The 16001-nt window shown below is 33.2% G+C and overlaps 2 protein-coding genes and 1 long non-coding RNA gene across 6 annotated transcripts in view; 1 reads left to right on the top strand and 2 right to left on the bottom strand.

Moving 5' to 3' along the window:
- The window catches only part of LOC131008955 (uncharacterized), a 984029-nt gene that overhangs the window by 823829 nt on the left and 144199 nt on the right, over nucleotides 1–16001 (top strand). The gene's annotated exons all lie outside the window — the stretch shown is intronic.
- On the bottom strand, nucleotides 3050–7306 carry LOC131009055 (uncharacterized). Its single transcript, XR_009096374.1, has 3 exons — nucleotides 6992–7306; nucleotides 4331–4595; nucleotides 3050–3383 (listed from the first exon to the last, which is right to left on the bottom strand). It is a non-coding gene; the product is annotated as an uncharacterized LOC131009055 (long non-coding RNA).
- On the bottom strand, nucleotides 7854–13906 carry LOC131009025 (chromatin structure-remodeling complex protein BSH). Of its 3 annotated transcripts, none has more exons than XM_057936216.1 (12): nucleotides 13672–13862; nucleotides 12156–12166; nucleotides 11695–11800; nucleotides 11473–11561; nucleotides 10858–10952; nucleotides 10342–10413; nucleotides 10205–10252; nucleotides 9992–10075; nucleotides 8658–8696; nucleotides 8458–8540; nucleotides 8260–8322; nucleotides 7854–8144 (listed from the first exon to the last, which is right to left on the bottom strand). In XM_057936216.1, the coding sequence occupies exons 3-12, from the start codon at nucleotides 11745–11747 to the stop codon at nucleotides 8045–8047; spliced, it is 726 nt and encodes a 241-aa protein (XP_057792199.1). In that variant the 5' UTR covers nucleotides 11748–11800; nucleotides 12156–12166; nucleotides 13672–13862; the 3' UTR covers nucleotides 7854–8044. The 3 variants fall into 3 exon arrangements, with proteins under 3 accessions (XP_057792199.1, XP_057792197.1, XP_057792198.1); XM_057936214.1 differs by lacking the exon at nucleotides 13672–13862 and adding an exon at nucleotides 12255–13631; XM_057936215.1 differs by lacking the exon at nucleotides 12156–12166 and having other exon boundaries at nucleotides 11695–11799; nucleotides 13672–13906.

The raw sequence follows: 16001 nt of genomic DNA, 5'->3' as shown, positions 1-16001 counted from the left end.
TTTGTGTTCAAATATATACGTAATTAAGATGGTGAACGATAAACAACGACGAGAGATACTTGACGAGTCGTCTAATCCAATGTATATTTGTGTGCAACGTTACACATATATGTGTTCAGTTATATGCATAATGAAGGTGAGGAAAGGAGCATTGAGCAGTGGCAAAAGGCATCTGACGAATTGTCTAGTTCAATGCATATTTGTGTGCAAATGTTATACGTATATGTGTTTATACATATTTGTGTATGTGTGTGCATGTTTGTGTTCAGTTACATGCATAATTAAAGCGACGAGCGGTCCAAAAAATATGGTATTTTTTAATATCTGAAATTAATATATTTTTTATTTTACTCCTATGTGTATTTTGACTTGGAAGACCTCTGTCCTGTGCCACGTTTTGAATGCACCACATAAATATAACGTGTGATTTATATTTGGATCTATATACTCCCTCTGTCCACAAAAAATAGTCAATTTTTTGTCATTTTGGAATGTCCATAAAAACTACTCTCTTTATATTTTAGAAACTATCTATCACATAATAGATACTATTATCCACTCACAATATAATTAATTATTATTATAAACATTTTTCCAAAATTTATTAATTTGTGTGTGTGTGTTGGCCAAGCGGTAATGGGTTAATGCCTAAGGCCAAAGGTCTTGGGTTCGAGTCTCATGTGACGCGGTCTTTTAATTTCTTTATCTAATTTATCTAATATTGTAAATTTATCAAAAAAAAAAAGTTATTATTATTATAGATACTATTTTTTAAATGGAACCTTTCCACTCACAATACACTAAACTCGAACGGATCAAACTCATTTTGTTGATTATAAGAACATCACAAAAAATGAAACCTTGGTATATAGACACATTCACTGTCATTGTTAATAACAGTAAGGTTTTATTGAGAAGATGTGCACTTGGGTGCGATGCATCACATACATTATCAGCCTGATCAGAAAGACCTATTAAAAAAAGGATAATTGGTGTATAAATAATGAACTTTATTTATTTTTTAGTATTTAACATGATCTTTAAATCATAATTATAAATACATGAACTTTACTAACGTTTGGTATTTAACACTAACTTGTTCAGTTTTTGAATCGTCTTTCATTATTTCATAAATTAAAGTTGACTTGGAATGCTTGAAATTTTCGGCCTATTTTTTATATTCTGAATTTCTAAATTTGACTTTCTGAATGACGAAAATGAATTTCTAAAATCCTCAAATCTTAAAGACAAAATTGGCTTTCTAAATTTGTAGACAAATTTTTATCGTTCACTTTCATATTTTAGTTTTGGGTTATTTTCCTCTAACAAAAAACGAAGTTGTCGTATCTCAATGTTGAATTGCCCACGTCAATATTCAAGTATTCCAAGTGAGCTTTAATTTGGAAAAAAAAAAATGAGTCAAAAATTGAATAAGTTTAAAGTTCATGTATTTATATCTATGCTTTAAACTTCATGTTAAATACCAAAAGTGAGTAAAGTTCATATATTTATAATTAGGATTTAAAGTTCATGTTAAATACAAAAAAGTGAGTAAATTTACGTATTTATACACCGATTATCCTAAAAAAACAAATGATGTTTTATCACGACATCCAATGTATTGTAGAATATGGAGTTCCCTCCGCCACCTTGGCCATGAACAACGCTGACGGCCAAAGAAAGGCGTTGGCGGCATAAAAGAATTTGTAGATGAGGAGTAGATGGGATCCCATGTCCCACAATTTAGTGTGTACCACTCTGTGCCATTTTTAATTTGTCTATTTTATAATCAATTGTTGTAAAAATAAAAAATATTATTATATTATGAACTCTAATTAATATTTATAGCTAAAAATTGAAATTAAAAAAAATTATATACCCTAACTTTGAATTAATTAACTCAAATATTCAATTATTAATTCAAATAAATATAAAAAAATAATTACAAACCCTAATTGGATGAGTGAACTCTTGTTAATTATCTTCTTGTTATATTAAAGCATAATAAATTAAAATTGAAGAAAATGTAATTAAAAATTATAATAAATTAAGAATGGTACAGGTCGGTATATACTAAATTGTGGGACAGAGGATCCCACGTGGATGAGGAGGGGGTTGATTCTTGTTTTTTTTGGTGGAGCAATTTGTTTATGAAGATGTTGATCAAGAGTCTTATTTGCTATTTTGTGATAAAAATATTACTCCCTCATTCCTATTAGTAGCGTCTCACATTTTTCTTTTTGGGCTGTCTCATTAGTAGTGTCTCATTTCCTTTATGGCACTATTATTTCTCGCTATACCTAATATTTAAATAATTTATACCAACTCACTTTATCTGCTTTCTACACACTCTTTAATCTTCGTGCCTAAAAGAAATGGAACACTACTAATAGGACGGAGGGAGTATTTGTTTTTAAGAAAAATATGATTTACATTTAAATAAAGATAATTTTCAAATAAAAGGTAAATATTATAAAAATATTATTTACATCTAAGTAAATATTATTTGCCAATAAAAAAATTTAAAGTCGTATTTGATCTTAAGAAAAAATTTATTTGCTCTTACCAAAAGCCTTATTCTTATTTGCATTTAAGTAAACTCTCTTATTTAATTTTATGAATAATATTAGTATTTACATTCAAACAAAGTCTCATTAACAAATAAAAAATTTTAAAATCTTACTTATATTTAAGGTTATTGGCACCTAAAAATACACGAACTAATTTTCATTCTATATTTGTATTTGCATTTATTTCCTTTAAAAATATACATTAATTAAGGCAGGACCTAAAATTCGATCAATAATTCCTCAGCCCCAACTCATAAATTAACATACCCCAAACTTTTTTCCCCATAAATTTAAATCCCATCATGCCTGACAAAATTTCCACATGTACAACACTCTCAACAGATTGTTTGTACAAGATTGAATAACGTCATCAAATTTCATACATACACCTAAGAAATTCAATGACATGCCATACACCGAAAAAAAAAAAAGAGAATTGTAATTACAAATTTATTAAAGATAGTGGTGCTACAAAATCAAGTTATAATTGCAAATGGCATAGATGTGATTTTTAAGAATAAATATGAAATTTGGAGCCATAACCTCTCTTTACATAAGGGCAAGGATAGCCTACTGATACAACAGCACAATCGCAAAGACTAGGCTTTCCACAAGAATAAGAGTTTCAACATATATACTCTAGTTATAGATTATGCACAAAGTATATCATCATATGTATAAACAGTCTACAGAAAGAATACCTCCAACTTCTGCCCCAGTCTTTCTCATACAAATGAGAGGGGGTATCCGTATCTTACTATAAGTCTTGTTTGCGTTCCCCACGATATCCAGCACGCCCCTCGTGAATCTTCACTGATGAAATCGCACAAACAAAATCAAAACCAATGATAGAAAGAAATAGAACAAAAAAGCACTTGCTCTCTCTACGTTCTAACTATTAACCAGATTAATAAGCAGACAATATACAGTCACCATCATCTCTATTTATAGCTCCTCCAACAATGGAACATGCTGGGAGAAGCTACGGTAAAAATACTTATCACATATTTCATGATCATTTAATTTGTCGAGGTGCATGGTAACCAACCACTAGCAACATCTCAATAGCTTTCTTCTAGCGAAGCGATTGTCAGAACTTAGAACTCAAACATCTTTCACGCAACACAATACTAAAGAAAACACACACACACACACAATATGATAATACTCCTAACAACCGGTACTTTATAAACTCTAAAACCTAAGCATCAACTTATAATCAGGTATTATTCCTTGAACAACCAAGTTGCGGCAGAGTAGATTTAGCCACCATATCTTACGCCAATTAGGAAATTAGACTGTCAGATAACAAGTGGCAAAAAAATCCTTAAAATTCTAGAGCAGCAACAGAATCTAGAATCCTTGATGTATGCACCACAAATTAAGAACAAAGAGAAGAATCAAAAGAAATCATATTCATCATTATCAAATAATAAGGTGTTTAAAAACATATACATGACCTTATTTGTTTTGAATGATATTAATCCATCAATGTACAAAATAACTCTAGACAAACTGGCATATAACAAGAATAATAACTGAATTTGGTAGGCACTAGGCAGTTGTAGAACTGCGTTAGAAGCAATTAATAAAACCAAATAGCATTTTCCAAATCGAGCATTTATCCAGACAAAACTGAATGATAACTACCAGCTTCCTTGACAAGCGTATATGGCGGCAACAATAACCCACACAAGATAAGCACAACAAAACAATTTGTGAAACAAACAACAGAAGCTAAAATATGAAATCATACTCACCTCGATAAACATAAAAATACAAAAGCAAAACACCCTCAATCCCGAAGACCAAGCTCAAGCTCTAACTCATCATCCTCCTCAAACAACTTGAGTAAACGAGCATACTGTTCTTCACGTTTCTTTCTTTGCCAAAATTTGAAAAGTAGAAATGATACGAGAGCAGCTGCTACTAGCACCAAAATTACAATCACTATTTTTCCCTTGCTGCCACGAGGATGTTCTGCTTTTGTTTCATTATTTGAAGATGACAAGTCATCAGAATAAGCTGCATTGGAAATTTATCATACAATTTTGAGTCAATAAATAGAAGGACAAGACTCTTCTGCAATTGCTAGAAATAAAGAAAGGAAATCATAATAATCTTTTTCTGAAGAAAAACTTGGGAAATTGAAGTGAAAAAAAAATCTCATTTTTTAAGAATAATAATCATCTATACCTTCATATCTATCAAAATCTTATTTAGGCAACAGATTGTTCAGAAAAATAGCTAATATATCTGCCATATAAACATATTAGAATGTCAACAAGGATGGACATGGAGTCCAATAAATCATCAACCATTGATTTCTAATAGTTAGAAAAGCCTAAATTCCTAAAGCAATTCAAACAAAGGAACATTATTGACTATATCAGAGGACATTGTCCTCTTACCTTCAAATCATGTTCTAAAACCTTAACGAACATTTCCCTTCATGACATACCGAATGTCCTTAAGAAGGGAAATTCTATTTGCTAAACTTAAAAATAAAATCAGCAAGAATACACATTGAATAAGGTAACTTTCAACAGCTCACTGAATATAAGGTGGCAAGAAGTAGACAAGAATTAACTATGGTATTGCAGATCCTAGGTCATTTCTAATATCATGTTCGCTAAATATGATCAATTGGAAAAATCATTCTACAGGATACCCCAAGCAGTTTAAACTACAAGATTTGTTATTCTTCCGACCCCAAGCAGGTCATGGTGCCCCAGAAACAGCCAACAAAAATGAGCATTTCCTTTAAACTTCCATTTCCATCGTGTTCCTCCCTGCCAACCCTTGTTATCACTACTTGATAACTAAAGACAACTGTCCTAAAAATTTCACCACCACTAAACCTTTTCCTTACAAACCAACTGCCTTTACCCGGCCAACTACATTACCCAATGAGAGATACAAACTCACAGCCACTTCAGTTTGGATGATGTGGTACACCACAAGGTTCCTACGTGTTTGCTTTCATCTTATGTCAGGCAAAAATGACAAATGTAGAAAATATCAACAACCTAAGGTTATAAAAAGTACAAAATGGTTCACTCGGTCCTAAATGCCTAGTTCACAATCACTTCAATCAATCCCTCTCACATGCACCTTTGTTCCTCGTAGCCTCTCCCTTTAACCTTCCATGAGTTACAAATCCTATATAGCTTAAGTGCTACAGTTGTTGTCTGTTGATTATTTTATTAACAGATTTATCAATCGGGTTTCATTCACCCCACGGCTAGGAACTAATTATTGGTTCAGTGTACAAAGAAAATGAGATAGCTAAATATGAGCATCCTCGTCTTTCCTTAGCTTAATCTGCATCATCTCAGACAAAAGACCATCAGCTCCATTGCTATCTTCAACCATTGAGTCACTGACTAGTCACTATATCGTTTGCTTTCACGTTTTTCTAGTTAGTTTTCTTGTCACCGAATCTTAAATGCACTCTCTTCAACAACTGGCCTATCACCTTCAGCAGTCGCACACTTCCATGACAACTACCATCAAACCATAATCACCACTACATACCATGCATTTGACTATCTTGGATCTCAAATAAAAGGAAAATCTATTGTGCACTTCTTTTCTCACATGGGAAAAGTGGGATGTATCATGCCAACCAATCTCATTCCAGATCACATTTCAACATTTGTCTTTATATTCACCAACTTCTGGAGAACATGTCAACAGCTTTGAGGATAAGGCAGAAATATTTGGAGAATTCAGTGTCTAATGCTTCAATACTCCCTCAAAAGTTTCCATTATATTTTTCACAACCAAAAAGCTGCAATCCCAGCTAGCAGAACACATTAGACGTATAATTATCGCCAGTATGCAGAATAATCCTAACCTAAACAATTCTAAACAGAGAATTACATATGAGAAAACTGTAATGTTCCTTTCCTACTGCATACATCTGTTCGCAGCTGGATCTGCTTTTCCAATGTTTGACAGCAAACACAATAAAGCATAAAATAGTCTTTAGAAAATCGTTAATCTTCTCCCTCTTCTGTTTTCTCTAATCTTTAACCATGAAGTTCTCAAATTTGCACCAAGATAACATCAAATTATATTCCCCAAACGCGCAAATTCAAAATAAAAAGAAATGCAACAAAGCAAAATAAATCAAAGTATTCCCACAAACATACAAAGAAAAAAGCAATAAAATTCAGTACAAACGACAACCTGACAAATGAACCCAAAACATAAGAAATAGAGAACAAGAAAAAGAAGGTAAAAAGCCCACATAAAAATTTATTACCAAGTAAAATACAAATTAAACCAAGCATAAACAAGAGAAGTAGAAGAAGAAAAAGGAAAAGACATAAAACATAGAAGGAATCTGAAATGATCACACATAAACTACAAAAAATTCAAGTATACTATAACATTGAGATCTAAGAAGAGGAAACCTGAAACAAAAAACTGAGCAATCGAAGCAAAGAATGCCAGGAGCCGGAATACTCTCTCGCTACAGATCTCGCTCATTTCTCGTCTCTCTCGTCTCTTTCAGTGGAATTCTCTCTCTAAAGCCAGAAGTAGATATTCTTCACGGTGTTTTCCAATCTTTTTCTGCTGAGGAATGATTTGAGCTGCCTGAAATTACAGTTTTACTGCTGATTACATTCAAAATCAATAAAATTATAGTATTGAAATTCTCAAAAGTAGGTGGGCTAAATCTAAGTGGGTTATGGTGGAAAACCACTGGATCCAGCAGAGGAATGGGCTCGTCAAAATTATTGAAAAATATAAATCTATTTAAAATTATTTTTGAGAGACAAAAATGCCCTCGTAAAAATCTTTTTCATTCTTGCAAAAATATTTAATTCTATCTTTTTCTCAAGGAAGTATTGTGTGAAATCGTTTAAGGAGTTAAAATTCATTAGATGAATCAAGATCTGAATCCAAACACAATCAAACATCAAATATAACATTAAATGTTATTGAATTGAATATGAATTTTGATCCGAAATTCATAAAATGATATAAGCACATTTTTTTGTGTTTTATAGAGAGAAGATCCAACGCTTAGATGACTCTAAAGGGCTCCTAAATTATAACCTGAAAACCACGTTTATGTCAAAAATTAAGATTGTTTTTATCATTACTTACAAACAAATTCTCAGTCTTGTTTGAGACTCTTCTTTTTTTGTGGAAAATCGAGTTATTTTTAAGGATAGTTGTGTGAAAATATATGAACTTTGTTTTTCACATGATTCTAAAAGCGTCATATCAGAACACTAATCAATTTTTACAATTACAGCTTCAATCGAATTAGGGAAAGTGAAATCTGGCATGTGACGAAGTAAAACGCTGTCGTTTTGGTTACACAACTAATCATGATTCTTCCCTTGCACAATTCTATTACCCCCAAAAATTTACCACAGTTTCTTTGTTCCTAATTTTGCTACAACAACCAAATATTATACTACAATACAACATTTTACTGATGTTTGATAATTCAGTCATCGGCCATTTCTTTCCTCCTTAGCTTCAAGGGCGTCGACCTCGTCGTTCGATAAGAGATCGATCATCGGTTCATATACATCCCACTCCTTCCTCTTCCTGAATCCGTTATTATAAATTAGCTAGTTACTTTATGATTTTATTTTTTTCTCAGAAAATCTATGGAATTTAAACATAATGAATCAATTTTGTACTTCCTAATGTAATTGCTCACCTGACGACGCTGGACTTGCTGCCAAATAACTTAAATAAGTCGACAGCATTCCCACTGTTCTTGCTGAGACGGAAAAAAACACAATTTTGTTATCGAGATAGAGCGAGACACAGCTATGGCTGTAAGAAATTTAACCTTTCCAAATATTTCAGAAGCAAAAATGTAAACAGATAATGAAATCTGAATCTAACAAGAGACCTGGCCTGGCTATGTTCAAGCCCTCTGCGTCCTTTCTTGTTTATTCTGCTTTCACGGGCTGAAGTCACATTTTGTACAGCAATCTAAAGCAAGAAAAGGCTACAATTTTTATACTGATATAAGTGATCAACAAATCAGAGCATGATAGTAACATAAGGTACAAAGATATAACGATGAGCATCCCTACAAAACCAACTCACCTCATAAAGTTGTTCTCGTATGGCAATTGCAATTGCAGGCTGAAGAAAGTGAATGCAGGATAAATAAGCTTCAATAGATGTGCTCAGAATTAAAATGCAAGCAGAAACAAATAAACATAAGATTACACATATATGGAGCAAACGAGAAACAGCACAAACGTTGTACAAGATCACAGTCAGCACAGCAAGCTCCATTTAAGAAACTGTATATATATATATATATTTATTATACACACACACACACACACACACACACACACATACAGAGCACCTCATTCAACATAATACAAAGGGTATATATGGTCTCAAGTTCATCTAAACAAAAATGTTGAAACAAGCAAACAAAAGTCACGATAAAATGAAAAATTAAGACAATTTTAAGTTTTCAACTATAATTTTTCAAGAATCCAGACCGTTGAATAGTAACATCATTCAGACCCATGCTTTGCAACAAAGAGGATTGCTAATTAAAAGGGGAAGAAGAGCTATGCAAGTCCTCCACTAATTCTATGTAATAGCCACAAATTGTCTGGCGGGGTTTTTAAATTTAGTTTGATCTGATAGAGATCAGTAACGGTTTCATCTAGAATGGAACTACTTTCATTTGGTGAAATAGGCTATTGAATGGAGCAGGTTAGGCAACATAAGTCTCCGATGTAATAGTATGTGTGCTTCCTAATGTTGGCACATTAATATATCTTGAGGCATAGTATTCCTTCATAATGTTGGCTACCATCTCTCTGCCTTGGTTCTTGACAATAATAATGTGCTCTCATATTTGATTAATTGAAATAGGGTCATGTTTCATTTTGTTCCCATAAAATATGAGACCAGTCCTGAATGCACTCTGACCAATTAAGCACCTGGTACTAAATAGAGTCCAGGAACGGCCAACTTTAAATTCTTCTCCAGAACTGATGATCAATGAGTGGTTATACTTTTTTGTTACGCATCTAGGGTTTGGTCTTTCATAGGACACAATTTGCATGTTTGCTTCAGGAAGAAACATGAACCATGGAAAGAAAAGTCGACAAAACAATGAAAGTAATCCACAACAAATGCTCTTTCAATCAGAGTGAAAGTAATTAAGTTACTAGAATGGAGAGAGAGAGAGAGAGAGAGAGAGAGAGAGAGAGAGGCAATATCATGGAACTATGACAAACCTTACTATCTTATGTTACCACCACAACCTTCCTATTTTAGCACCAATGTAGACTGTAAACTCAATGCTATACAAACAAGATTAGACCATGAAATGCACAATTTTCCTTTTGATAATGTGGATCATTATTGTTTGTTGCAATTATAAATGAAGGCATATTGCTAGTGCTTACACCAACTTCAGGATCTTCAATGCCCATGTCTTTGCAAAAAGTTTTGGCAAATTCTTCAGGGTTGCTCTCAAAGTTGTTCAAATCCTGAAATGTTTGGACAAGTCTATATAATAACTAAAAGAGCCTATGTAAAAAAAAAAAGTTCTGAATGAATTCCTAATCTTTTCTGGCTAAAATTTGAACAAATAATGTAAATATATCTGCAGCTCTTACCCATAAAAAATGATCTTTTATAAGAGTACTGTTAACACGAAGATCAAGCTGGGCCAACATGGACAGAGGAAAACAAAATCAATAGAAGCATGGTGACTGATAGGAAAACTAGAATCTGAAATTCACCAATGGCAAACCTTGATAGGAACAACTTTCTCGCCAGTATACATATCTTGCCCTTCATACGACCGAAATTCAGTTAGCTGCGTCTACAATAACAGGCATTTGAATAAACAGTCAAACATAGCATGCACATAAAAACCTTAAACACCAGGCCAATAATTGTAACAAATTGAAACACATGCACCGTTTTTGCAGAAAGGCCTATGTATATTTAAGATAAGTCTCTATTTTAGTCTCTAATCAGATGATATAGAAAAGGGCATCTTGTGGTCCTTGCTACGAAAAGATCCAGCAGTGTTTAAAAAGCCTTTTGGATCTAGATAGAACTTAATAGGTAATCTGTGAGCAGGAATCCTTGTTCTAGTTAAAGAATAGATATACGGCAAAACCAGAAACTGAGACATGGTATGTGATAAACTAATAAAGTGCACACATACTGATGTCTGAGTGTATTACAAAGGAACTCATCTATCCTCGTTCTTTTGTAATGAATCAGCATAGTACGAGGAATTGGTAGAAAGATACAGTACCTGTATGGATTGAGCAATCTGTGTGACAAAAGCAGGAGGAAGCTTCAAGTCTTTCACTGTTCTTTTTGCAAACACCACTACTTCAGAATCAGGATCTGCAATTGGAAACGCAACCTAAGCTTTCACATTATATAGTGTAAGATTAAACAAATGAAAATTAGGATAATTTGAGTAATCTGCCTTGATTCGCGTGTATATGAATGATTTCAACCTCATCTAGCACCAGTACCAAAGGTTTAAACAAGTGACTATTGTTTCAACAACTAACTGCAGTATATTAAATTGAAGGGAGTTGAGAAATGGTGCTACCAGCTTGTAGATTAGCCAACTAGCAATAATGAAAGGGAACAGCTGACTAAATATTATTTTCTGATTGATGTTCATGACAATCTGCAAGTTCCATTTTATAAAAATGTGAATTTTAGAACATAATGTTGTTAACACTGAGATTTTTACATGGATGAAAAAAAATTCAAAACAGAGCAAAGAATGGTGAATGACCAGTTAGAACTGAAATATATCAAAGAGATAACAACAAGACACAGCAAACCCAAAAATTGGTAAACATAGAATTGGGTATTAACTGTGGGTAGAAGCATAGAGATTTAAATTTACCAGAAGGGTTCCAGATGAAAGCATCTCTAAATCTCTGTCCCTCAATTTCGATGTCCAGGCGTATAGGGACTAGGTTATCTGCTGTTGGTCTGCATATTTGAGACGAAATTTATATAAGTTAACTTGTAAAATGTTGCACAATAATACTTTTAAGAGGTAGGTAGCTAGAGAGAGAGCGATGGGGGGGGGGGGAGAGGCGGGGGATATGAGCCATTAACTTACATCCGGAACTTGACTGGGTTTCTGGCTGTGCTCCATGGAGAGTGGGATTTCATGCTCCACTGCTACCTGGCTGCCTCTCTTATTTTCTTTTGATGATTATTAAGTCTGATAGAGTAAAGGCGTGTGAAGATGAAGAAAGAAGAAAGAAAATAAAAATACGATATATAAACTCCTCCTGCGAGACCCTCAGAGAAAAATATCTCTGCCCTACAGCTATTGCTATCCCTAAACAATGATCCCAACATATCCTTAACCCTAAGTCGTAAAGAACTATATATAGACCTAATGACTTGAGGCCCAATTAAATGACTTGGAGCCCATGAGTCTGACCTAAATAACTTAACCCTAAATAATTGAACTACTGCGAAAAATAAAAGATAACTATGAAACTAACAAAAACTAATAAAATAAAGATAATCCTTAATCTACAGGCTGCAGCTGATCTACACGCTATCAAAGTCCAATTAGGCACCTAGATGCAAATAAGAGAGCATTACAGATACCAGGACCTCTATTCTAGATTTCAACTTATATAAACCATCCTCAAGTTAATCTATTACCTGTAAGGAGCTTCTCTATAGAAATTGCATTGGCTTAAAGGCACATGGCAACCTCTAATTTTATCTACTGGCCTTGAAGATATTTTCTCTGTCAAGCATACATGGTTGAGTACTCGACACCGCTGGGCTTTAATTTCTTACTACATAATTGTAGCTATAGGTTCAAAGTAAAAATTGTGCTCGTCCTATATAACGAAAAATTGCAAAGACTTGCATTAAGGTTAGATTAACGAAACATAGATCTCTTAATAAATAACCATGTTTCTTTGTTGACCTAAACACAAAAAACACCAGAAAACTCTAGCCTGTGTAAATTGCAAACATAACACACCATTCTATTTCATGTGAGGCTATAGTTGGCCATTTTAAAAGAAAACTTCTTGAGGACCCTAGGCTAGCGTTGTCCTGTTCTAGAACCATATGGCTACCCATCCACTTAAGACCATCACAAAAGTCACTCAGCGCTCTTAGATCACCCACATTACCAGTCCCTACAGCATGGGGAAGATTCTGGCAAAGAACTGATGGAATATTGGTATGAATAACAAACAATTCATTACACAAGAACTTGAAATGCAGATTCTTGAAGCATATAATTAGATGCAGAAAGTGCTTTTCATATGAACAGCTTTGGAAAATGGGAAAAAGGTGACCACAAATAAAAAGAGGAGGGGGAGGGAACAACTCTCAATGTCTATATCGCAAACCAATTTCACAATTCCTCCAAACCAATGTAAGAAGCTGAAAATTACTGACTCAAGATTATGCAACAAACTGCAAATAGATTTCCGCGAGCCCTTTCTGAATTCAGTAAACAGAGTACTGGCTAACATCAGATAACAAAATTCCTTCACTAGTTATGAAATCTAATATCAGATTTTCATAAATATTGATCAAGTAAAACTCATACAGAAGAACATGGTAACAGTGGTAAGCCTCCTTATATAAGTTTTTTAGTAGTATCAAGAATACATACAACATTCGACTCATTTCACCCAGGTTATAACTGTTCCTCCACCGAACAAGCTCAACCTAGAAACTAACAAGCTTCGTGGACAAAATCATCAGTAGCGATTTCCTCAATTTTTAATTTACACACGAAAAGTGAATGAAAACTAGAACATCAAGCAAGCTTCAGTTTCAAAAGCAAAAAGACATTGAGAAGTTCATGTATAACTTTTCTTTTGGCCTGGTCAAACTTGAACAACGATAGATTTTTAAAATTCTTGAGTCTTGTTGAGCGTAATTCTGGGAAGGGGGAAAACTACGAGAGAACACACACACACACACGTATTATATCTATGCAAAACGACTGTGGTCAATTCCAACGATAGTGTAATCAGCAATATTTCTGGCCCCAAATCTTGCAGATAGGCAAATAATTTATGGAGTTTGGATAACATGGCCATTTACGTACCCAATTGCTTCGCGGAGCTTTGAAGAAGATATAGCAGAAACTGCTGGACCTGGAATTTGGTCGCGATGGAGGTGGCTGTGATTAGCGGCAGGTCGCAATTCAGGTAGCGGCGGTCGATGGGTTAGATTTTGGGTCGGCGGCGGAGGGACGAGGGTGGAGTGTCGGGGGATTTGAGTGAGTAAAATTTAAATAATAAAATATGCACTCGAGTAGTCGATTGTAAATTGTAACTCAATATTTGACTTTGCATCTTAAAAATACAAATTTTAAGGGATTATAGCCAAAAAATACATGAACTTTGACAAAAGTTGTAATTTTCACCCCAACTTTCAATTCAGCCAAAATATACATGAACTTATATTTTTGTTGCAATTTTCACCCCAGTTTGACTTCCGGCGAAATTAGAGCTTAGGTGGCAGTCGGAAAATCCTACGTGGCGCAGACGTCCGATATCTTAAACGACGTAGTTTTGAATTAAATGAACAATGACCAAAAAATACATGAACTTTGATAATAGTTGCAATTTTCACTTGAACTTATATTTTAATTGCAATTTTCACATGAAGTTATAATTGCGATTTTCACCTAAAACTTTTATATAAAGCCAAAAAATTACATCTCACAAACTTAGGGTTCTCGTTTTTGTTTTCATTCTTCGTGCATGCCTAATAATAATTGCAATTCAAACTTGAATAGAAGTTAAATTAAATAAACAAATTGAATCCAGTAGGAACCTTCAAAGCATAAATAAACAAATAGAATCAGATAAAAGTATATTGCACACATGCAACAACAATGCCATTCTATTTTCATTTATCAAAATTTTAGTAAACAAGTCAATAAACAACGATTAATAACTAAAATTGGTACCATTTGTCCACTGAAATTCAAGAATATGCCCACATTATTTGTCTTTTTTCAATTAATTATTTTAAGCAAATAACATATATAACAATGTAGACGTGATGTCCTCTTCTAGAAACCATATATTGGACATATAGTGGGGAGCACACAAATCACTCCTATGTAAGTTCATTGAATTTTTAAATTCAAATACAATCTCTAAAACTCAATATAATTCTTATCTTCTAACCTTATTTTGCGCAACTGTAATGGAGAAGGGATTTTGCACTGAAGCTTCTGCTGCGTGCCTTGAGCTTTCGGCGAAAGGCGCGGTCTGCGACGGCAGGGCTCCCGCGGCGCGACTTCGTGGCCTCCGGCGAAAGGGACGGGTCGGGTGGTGCAAGGGGTTGGGGACGCAAGGATGGGAATTGGGAATTGGGAATTTGGAGAATGTCGAAGGTTACACAGATGAAAGACTGTTGGGTGTTTCTTTCACTTGAGAATTAGGCTTTATTAATTAGTAATTTATTTATTTAGTTAAAAGTTAAAGAAAAGCCACATATGTGCCACATGGTTTTAATTATGCCACGTCAACGTTTGGTCAAAATAAAATTGATCGGAGTTCCGGCGAGGTGAAAATTACAACAAAAAATATAAGTTGGTGTATATTTTGGCTAAATTAAAAGTTCAGGTGAAAATTGCAACTTTTGTCAAAGTTCGTGTATTTTTTGGCTATAATCCCAAATTTTAATTACTTTTTATAATTTTAAATTATAGTATTATGCTTAATTTGGAGGAACCGAGATCAAATTGAATGCGAATTTGGATGATATTTTTGACATTAATGTTAATTATTATTTATACTAAAAGTACAAAATTAATTGATTTTTTTTATGTTGGTACTGTTGAAATTAATATTTTCATTTAATTTTAATTAATTTGATATTTTTAGCACAAATTATAATATTAGTACCAAAAGTACCAAATTATTTTAAATACACAAATTTACATATTTTATGAAATTTCTCACGAAAGTCAACTCTGATGGAATTGAATCGGACATAGCGTCAAATTTTATTAGTGTATAAGATATATATGATGTTAAATACATTTGGATAGTTCAATCATTGTACAATAAATTATACCAAATTAAACCTTGAGCTTAACCATGATTACTGGCTATATTGTGACCTTTCTTAAATGTTCTTTTAAAATTGTTAGTTAGCTATGTTAAGAGCAAATAATAAAAGGGTAAATCTATTTGGATAAAATTGATTCGGATCCATGAGAATAAAACAGTCACAATATTAAAAATAAAAATGTGTTTTATTTTAAATATCTATAGTAAAAGTTTATAATATTTTTAAATATATTAAATTAAGTTTAGAATTTGAATTATATATATATTAATTTTATTTAAATTTTTTATCACATTTCTAAAAATGAAATGAAAATATATATTTTAATTAAACTAAATTACCATTAAA

Source organism: Salvia miltiorrhiza, chromosome 2 (genome assembly GCF_028751815.1).
Source record: "Salvia miltiorrhiza cultivar Shanhuang (shh) chromosome 2, IMPLAD_Smil_shh, whole genome shotgun sequence".
Lineage (NCBI taxonomy): Eukaryota > Viridiplantae > Streptophyta > Magnoliopsida > Lamiales > Lamiaceae > Salvia > Salvia miltiorrhiza.
Note: the sequence above shows the minus strand (reverse complement) of the source record. Positions and strands in the feature narration are given on the sequence as shown.

Coding starts and splice junctions, on each gene's coding strand:
- LOC131009025 (XM_057936215.1), bottom strand. CDS start 11,747: ATGAAATCCCACTCTCCATGGAGCACAGCCAGAAACCCAGTCAAGTTC. Junction 10,076..10,204: donor TAAAAGATCATTTTTTATGG/GTAAGAGCTGCA, acceptor CAAACATTTCAG/GATTTGAACAACTTTGAGAG. Junction 8,145..8,259: donor AGCAAGTCCAGCGTCGTCAG/GTGAGCAATTAC, acceptor TAACGGATTCAG/GAAGAGGAAGGAGTGGGATG.